Below are 8,154 nucleotides of genomic sequence, written 5' to 3'. Positions count from 1 at the left end.
TCTCTTTATTTGAAGCTACAGGAATAAAGACAAAAGGAAGACTCGTGAGGAAGAGCCCATGAGGATTCTTGGATAAGAGGAAGTCAGTGGGTAGATCACTTCAAGGGGACACTGTGGTAAGAATCATTAACCAAAGAATAAGAACAACTACCCCAGACCAAATCGGGTGGTGGAGACCCCACTTATTTTTTCCCTTGGTCTAAACCCAAGGGCTGGGTTGACATTCAAGTGGTTGGAAACCAGGCACTTGGTGAGGCCTCTGATGAACAGTGATCCCAAATCGGACAATCAAGACACTCCCCTATTGCTTTTAGGGGAGCATGAGATGATCCCACTGGGATAGTGGAGGCTGAAAATTCTGTTTTATATCTCCAGGAATAAAAAGGAGGACATGAATTACAGTACATGATTAAACAGACACATGGAGAGGAAGAAATGCTTCTATAAAGGTAAGGAGCCTGTCTGGTCCAAGGAAACAATAAGTATGAACATAAGTACAACTTTGAGAGGGGAAGGTGAATCAGCCAACTGCTATCTGCTCTTTGCTAGGGGATGGAACTTCTGGAATCCACAGAATTGCAAAGACATAGAGTCTTGACCTTTAAAGGGCACAGCCATGCTTTGGCCCCCAGGACATATGAACGTGGGTCTGAACACAGCAAATTGAAAGGAAGAAACTGACATCTGCCATTCTTCTTGGGGAAAAAAAAAGGCAAAGTAGTATGGAAACAAACGTAAATTTTATCACCTTTTCAGGACCAGCATTTGGATGAAGTATTTTCTGACTCCCTGAATATTTCAGGGTGATTTTCTCCTTTTCCCACGCAAGATTATCAGCCATGAAACCAAATCCTTTCAACACAATTTTTCCCTTAAAATCTCAAAGGTGTCTTTCCCCGTCTGACATCTAGTGTGGACTAAAATACACGAGGCAGGTCTGTTTTTGTTCTTTTGTAGGATGCCTGCTTTTTTGTAGTTTTTTTTTCCTTTATTCCTCAAACATTTTATTTAAATACTGCAATTCTCATTTCATCTGAAAAATTTGTAAGCCCTACTAACTGGCTTATTCTGATAATTTTCTAATTCATAAACAATTTTAAAATTGTATTTTAACATTAGTTCTTAAAAGAAGGGGAAGGTGGGTGGGGGGATGGGACAAATAGGCAAAGGAATTAAGAGTTCACTTATCACGATGAACATATGGAATTGCTGAATCACTTATACACGAAACTATTATAACACTATATGTTAACTATACCCGAATTAAAATATTTTTAAATAAAAATATCAATAAATTTTTTTTTAATTTTAAAAATAAAGCTATGAAAAGTGGTGAACCATATGGTCAAAATCAATTGTAAATGTACTGAGGCAGGAAAGAACTTGACAATGAGACACTAACAATTGTTAGGGAATAAAACATTGAGTCCAGGGCTAAGCAAGCATGCAATAATAATTCAGTAAGGGTCACTTCATTCTGCTGGTTTCCCCCATACATTTCTCACTAAAAATTAATTTGCCTTTAAAAATCTTTTAATCAGGGGTGCCTGTGGCTCAATCGGTTAGGCGTCTGACTCTTGGTTTTGGCTCAGGTCATGATCTCATGGTTCATGAGTTTGAACCCCATGTAGGCTCCATGCTGACAGAACAGATCCTGCTTGGGATTCTCTCTCTCTCTCTCTCTCTCTCTCTGCCCCTCTCCTGCTTGCGTGCTCTGTCTCTCGCAAAAATAAACATTAAAAACATAAGTTAAAAAAAATTTTAATTATATTGTCATAAGAACACTTCACATGCCTCTCAACAAATTTTAAGAGTACATTAATGTTGACTCTAGGTATAACGTTGTACAGCAGATCTCTAGAGTTGATTTATCATGCTTAACTAAAACTTCATACCTATTGATCATTAATTAACCCCCATTTCTCCCTCCCTCCAACCTCCCATAGTTACCATTCCACATAATTTCTTCTTTGAAAAATTTCTGTTTTCCTTTCAGGGATCACATAGCCATGAGGTCGGCCCATTTGCCTTTCTGTGGTGCCTCATCTCCTCTGATAGCTTTCCTGCCTGTGTCTTTTTTCCCCCTCTGCCTGGAAAGCCAACTCACATTTGACTCTCACACCATTAATTCAACTTCCAAAGTATCAACTTTGCGTCACCACCATAAACTATTCTTACTCTTCCAATTCATTTTTTTTTTTTTTCATCTTAGCCTGCCATTCTATTTCACCTTGTTTGGTCCCTAGAGACCCTTGCTTCTAATTAGTAGATGCTAAGGCTTTTTGTTTTTTTTTTTTCAATATATGAGACAGAAATGTCATCTGATTCCTGCAGTGAATCTTTTCCTGAAACGGCTGTCTTGCTTAGTCTTCCCAATAATATTCCCATATCTTTATTTTGTAGTTTTTTTTCTTACACTTTGTGTTGACTTCAATTCTCTCTCTCCTGGGAAACGTGTGAATTCATTCAACAGCAATTCACTGAGCTTCTATTGTATGACAACGCCATTCTAGGTCCTAAAAATAAAGAACCAACCGCACAAAACCTTGCCTGAATGAAGCTTACACTCTCATGGGATAAATAAGTCAGTGCAAAGAGTAAACAGCGTCACTCACTATTCGAGAGCAGTGGAACCCTATTTCAGAGTCACCTGGATGGCAGGTGGGAGGGATTCCTGGCCGGATTCTATCTAGTACTTTGTTTCGTGAAATAGACTGAAATGGTAAATCAAAACTCTACGACTCATCAGGAAGCAACACCACTTTGCCATGGTTATCATTATTATTATTATTATTATTATTATTATTGTTATTATTATTTTCAGTGGCCATCCTAGTGCATGGGAAGTAGTGTCTCTGTGGTTCAGATTGCGTTTCCCTAATGATTAATGACAGTGAGCATCTTCCATGTGTTTGTTGGACATTCGCACTTTCCTCTCTGGAGAAATGTTTATTCGAGTTCTCTGCCCATTTTTACATTTGATGGTTTGTCTAATCATTGTGCAATTGTATCAAGGTTTTTTTTTTTAATAGGTAAAAATGTTTTACCACTTTCAAATGTTTTCAAACCCATGAGCAACTTTCATCTGTCCTTAAGGCCATCTTCTACAATGTGGGTACCATGCACGCCAGAATAATTATCTTCTGTATGGGGACAAACTGACCTTCACTTCCTTTCAACCCTGTGATTATAAGAACCAATGAGCCTATGACCAGATTAATGAGATTGTTCAATGAGCTTGATTTTCTAGTTGGTCTTCTGTTGGAATGGCATGCCTGATTCTCCAACGCTATTCACGAAATTCTTCCTTAGAGGTTGCATCCGAGTCTGTGACTTGGAAAAAACAGATCTACATATAAAGGAAAAGGTGGGTAATAAACTCTGATACCATTCATTTATTTCTCTCCGAAATGAGCTAACTGTCCAACATAGCTCATAAAAGTTCCGAACTATACAGAAAACAATTTCCAAACTATAATTTCACGGCAATTTGAAAGCTGGCCGGGCTGCTAGAAAAAATATACCATACACGTACCTTAAATCTTTTCTAAATCAGGTAAACCTCAACAGCAAAAAGAAAACATACTTTTCATGGTTTCACCTACCAAGGTGACTTTTAAAAAATGACCCATACATTTGGATATATACATGATAGAATCTGTATTAAACAGTAATTCTTGTATCTTGTAGCTACACTTTGTCCATCCACAGAGGTGGATTCAGAATTACAATCATTCATTGGAAGTCTTCAACTTAGCCTGTGTTCTTAGTGTGGAAGCCAGTCTTCTCAAGGGTCGAATTGAGATGCTTGTGCTTTTTTTACAATGGGAAAATCCAGAGATGTGTTCAGAACAAATGCTCCAGAGAAAAAGTATTACAGATTTTGACAGATTTCTTATTTATGTTTGACCCTCACACATACCCATCTTGGTATCTCTTTCATGATTGCTTCATTCAGTCAGCTATAGGGTGACCCTTTTGTTGGCAAAGAGAGAAAAGGACCTTTTAGTTCCCAAATAATTCCTCCTTAACTCCTATTTTCATAGGTGTTTTTACAAGGTACAGAAAGGCCAGTGAATCAGGGTATCCTTTGTCAGGACCCACTATACTGTCTTTGCTTAATCTTTCCAGTTCTGGAATGTCCAAAGTGACCTCCGGGTCCTCACCTCTTCTGTGCACCTGCATGGCTCACTGGTACCCTTGCTCATGTCCAGAAGTCCCAGGCCACCACCTGACTTCTCGTCAAAATCCATTTTCTGAGTAAGATGCATGTTCAGATATTGTGGTGAATGGCTTAAGTCAGGTGGGAGGCCACCTAAAAGAAATCATACATGCAGCTGTTATAAAAAAATCAGGAAACTCTCCACACACCTAGTTAAAAAAAATCTCCAAGGTACATCATATAGAAAAGGCAAGTGCAGAGTAAAAAGTATAGTCTGTCACGATGTTTATCCAAGAAGGGGCATATAGACGCATCTCTGTTTATGCATACATGCAACATCTCTGGAAGGGTGGAGAAGAAACTGGTAACGGCTGTCATGAAAGCCTGGGAGGGGGGAGAAGATGGGAAGACTTCATTTTCATTTCTTGGTAAGTGAATTTTAAGGGAAATAAACCCAAGTGATACTGGGACCTAAGTCAAGTAGGTGCAGAATGAGTGGTTGCAGGGATGCCTGGGGTGGGGGTGGGGGGGTCGGCGCGGGGCTCAGTCAGTTAAGCGTCCGACTTCAGTTCAGGTCATGGTCTTGTAGTTGGTGAGTTCAAGCCCCGCGTCAGGCTCTGTGCCGACAGCTCAGAGCCTGGAGCCTGCTTCGGATTCTGTGACTCCCTCTCTCTCTGCCCCTCCCCCATTCACACTGTATCTTTCTCTCTCTCTTTCAAAAATCAATAAACATTAAAAAAAAGCTTTTTTTTTAATGTTGAGGATTCCAAAAAGCATTAAAAAGAAAAAAAGAATTAGTAGCTGCGGTAACTGGACATTTTAGCATCATCAGTTACAAAAAGCTGTGTGGAGAGCTGCCCTTCAGGGCCGCCTCTAATGCCATCCTCCTTATAAATAGACTCCCCTCAGGTGAGGCACAGCCTCCCCGCACAGGCCAGTACAGCCATCTGCAGCGGGGGGAGTCCCTGTGTCTCCTGCTAGGCTGCCCCCTCTTTTTTTTAAGTTTATTTGTTTGAGAGAGAGAGAGAGAGAGAGAGAGAGAGAGAATCCCAGGCAGGCCCCGTGCTGTTGGCGCACAGCCACAGCCCAATGCGGGGCTGGAACTCACGAACCTTGAGATCATGACCGGAGCCTGTATCAAGAGTCGGATGCTTAACCGACTGAGCCCCCCGGGTGCCCCTAGGCTGCTTGCTCTTCAAGTCAAGACAACTTCACGGAATGAGAAAAGAGTCTACCCTCTTTACCCAGGGTAGACAACTTCCCGACTTTTAATACATCAGTTAGACTTGCCCCATTTAAAACAATACCGTACGTGGTATCTGGCTTAATTTTTTTTCATTCAGCACGTTTGTGAGGCACATCCATGTTGTAATCATCTGTGGCTGTTGTATGCTCGTCGCTGTGAGGGAATGCAGTATTTGCTTTATTCCTGCGCTGTAATACACTATTTGGGTTGTCTTCTGTCGACAGTTGCAATGACGAGGCTACACCGAACCCTCTCGTACGTGTCTCTCGGTGCACACGGGGCTGTGCCTGTTGGGGATACGCCTGGGAGTGCATTCGTGTGTCCAACTCACGCGTCCATACCGCCCAGACAAAAGCTTCTCAAAGGCAGGAAACGTGTTCGCACATCCCTACCTCTGTCACCCCGCGCAGCACCTGCTGCCTAGTAACCGCTCGCCACTCGTGATTCTCTTTCCAGGGCACCCTCGGTGTACCAGGTCATTGGTCAAGCCCCGCTTCTCCCAATACCAAGAAGCCTGTCTATTTTTAGGCAGAAAGGAAGAGTATCCAGTACCCTCTGCCCACAGCTTTACTCAGTAGACCCGATAAATGTGCTCATTCCTGATAAGCATTGTTCCCCCAAACCTATAAATGTCCCAGTTTTGTGTCCTCTCCCCTCCACTCCGCTGTTTCATCGGCTTTGCTTTCCTGCACAGGAGAGGTGGGAGAGCCGAGGGAACCTCAGAACATGAAGATCCTCTTTCTTTTTGCTGTTCTCTTCTATCTGGTCCAAGTTAACTCAGGTAAACGTCTCCTGGCCAGTGCAGAAGGCTGCTCCAGGCTAGTAGAGGGGACCAGGGAAGGTAGGGCAGGAATCCCATGGATGAGTGTCCGTGTGGAGGGCTGGTGCGTCGGTGGGTTGTTAATGGGTGCAGGTGCGCCCCCTGGGGCTCAGCTCTGGATGTTTGGATCCTCCCTGCACAATACGGGTCCTATCACACAAGACAAAGGGGCACCTTTGCTCTGATACGAACTGGAAGCATTCACTGCAGTCTGGGGAAGGTTTCCAGAAGGAAATGACAGCCACATGAATTCACAGCTGGAAGGGACTGTGGATCTTCCGTGGCAGGACTGCACTCCACAGGGAGGGGAAAGCGAGCACCCAGGAAAGCCACAGTGTGTGGCTGTGCCCTCACCAGCTACGGTCTGGGCCGTCACTCACACCCATGCCAGTGTCCCTCCTGCTTCCCCGGGGGCCTGTTCTCCATGACGACACTGACACAGAGCTGGTCAAGCACACACTCCTGGGAGAAATAATCAGTTACTGGAGCAGGTGAGACTAGAATGCACGTCTTCAGCTTCCTAGGCCCATGGTTCTTCTAACCTTCACTGATGTGGGGCCCCTCTCTTCGCCACGACAGAGCTGAGGCGACACAGGGTCGTGGGGTGGGCCCCCATTGTTGCTGAGATATTGCACCAGGCTGATTTGTAAATCATGCAACACTGTGGGCATGTTGTGGGTTTTGTTTGTTTTTTTTAGTCATGACAAGTAGTATCTAATAAGAACTTTCCTTCAACCACTCGTTCCCAAATAAGAAGTGCTTCCTTTTTTTTTTTTTATTGAGATACAATTGATACGTGATGTGATACGAGTTTCGGGTGTACAGTACAATGAATCCTTGTTTATATATGTTGTGAAATGACCACCGCCAGAAGCCTAGTTAACACCCCTCACCGCACACACAATTTGTTTTTCTTGTGACAAAGAGAAAAAACTTTCCATACGGGGTGGTGGTGCTGGATGCACAAGTTCACAAGTCGTGGTGAAGAAAAAGGCTTTTTTTCCTTTTTTCCATTGGAAAATACAAAACTAAAAACGGGGCCACAAGCTGAGCATCAGAACTATTCTGCTCTTCCGAGAGGCCAAGACCCATGCCTCCATTATTCCACTCTGTTTTCTGAAGCTTCCTTTCCTTTCTCCGAATGTGCTACTCCTATCTGTCATCAGGAAGCTTGAGAGCCCTTTTATAAGAATAGAGGATAAAACACACACCCTCCTGGAAACATTGCGAGGTGTAGGTAGACTGTTCCTGTTTTAAAGCTAAGAAACCAAAACTCCATTAAACTGGCATTTGTCCAAAGACACTTCACTTTGGAAAAATACAGTAAATATTCAGGGTTGGGCTGTGGGCTGGGGTATTCTTTTATTCTCTGGCTTATATGAATTCCATGTCTATTCCATTTATCACTAGGGGATATTCCACCTGGAATTAGAGATGTTATCTGCCTTACACAACACGGAACCTGCAGACTTTTTTTCTGCCATTTTGGTGAGAAAAAGGCTGAGATCTGCTCCAATCCCTGGAACAGGTGCTGTGTACCAAGTACAGAGGCAGAAATAAGTAATAAACCGGAGATGGTTGGCAAAAAAAGAGAACCCTGAGACATCATGTGTCAGCTTCTGGAAGGCAGGAGGGCTCTTGAAGTATCTCAAGGGCTCAGAAGAATGTGTGGCTTGTCGAAGGTGCTCAATAAAAGTTTGTTGGGGGCGCCTGGGTGGCGCAGTCGGTTAAGCGTCCGACTTCAGCCAGGTCACGATCTCGCGCTCCGTGAGTTCGAGCCCCGCGTCGGGCTCTGGGCTGATGGCTCGGAGCCTAGAGCCTGTTTCCGATTCTGTGTCTCCCTCTCTCTCTGCCCCTCCCCCGTTCATGCTCTGTCTCTCTCTGTCCCAAAAATAAATAAACGTTGAAAAAAAAAATTTAAAAAAA

At 43.3% G+C, this 8,154-nt stretch overlaps 1 protein-coding gene across 1 annotated transcript; it reads left to right on the top strand.

Moving 5' to 3' along the window:
* The first annotated feature begins 5,291 nt into the window (after window positions 1–5,291).
* LOC121039617 (sperm-associated antigen 11-like) lies at window positions 5,292–7,925 on the top strand. Its single transcript, XM_040489831.1, has 2 exons — window positions 5,292–6,189; window positions 7,639–7,925. The coding sequence occupies exons 1-2, from the start codon at window positions 6,135–6,137 to the stop codon at window positions 7,827–7,829; spliced, it is 246 nt and encodes an 81-aa protein (XP_040345765.1). The 5' UTR covers window positions 5,292–6,134; the 3' UTR covers window positions 7,830–7,925.
* The last annotated feature ends 229 nt before the right edge of the window (window positions 7,926–8,154 follow it).

The sequence above is a fragment of the Herpailurus yagouaroundi genome, unplaced genomic scaffold (assembly GCF_014898765.1).
Source record: "Herpailurus yagouaroundi ecotype Mexico unplaced genomic scaffold, PumYag 181, whole genome shotgun sequence".
Classification (NCBI taxonomy): Eukaryota; Metazoa; Chordata; class Mammalia; order Carnivora; family Felidae; genus Herpailurus; species Herpailurus yagouaroundi.
The sequence above is the reverse complement of the archived record's forward strand: the minus strand, read 5'-3'. Positions and strand labels throughout refer to the sequence as shown.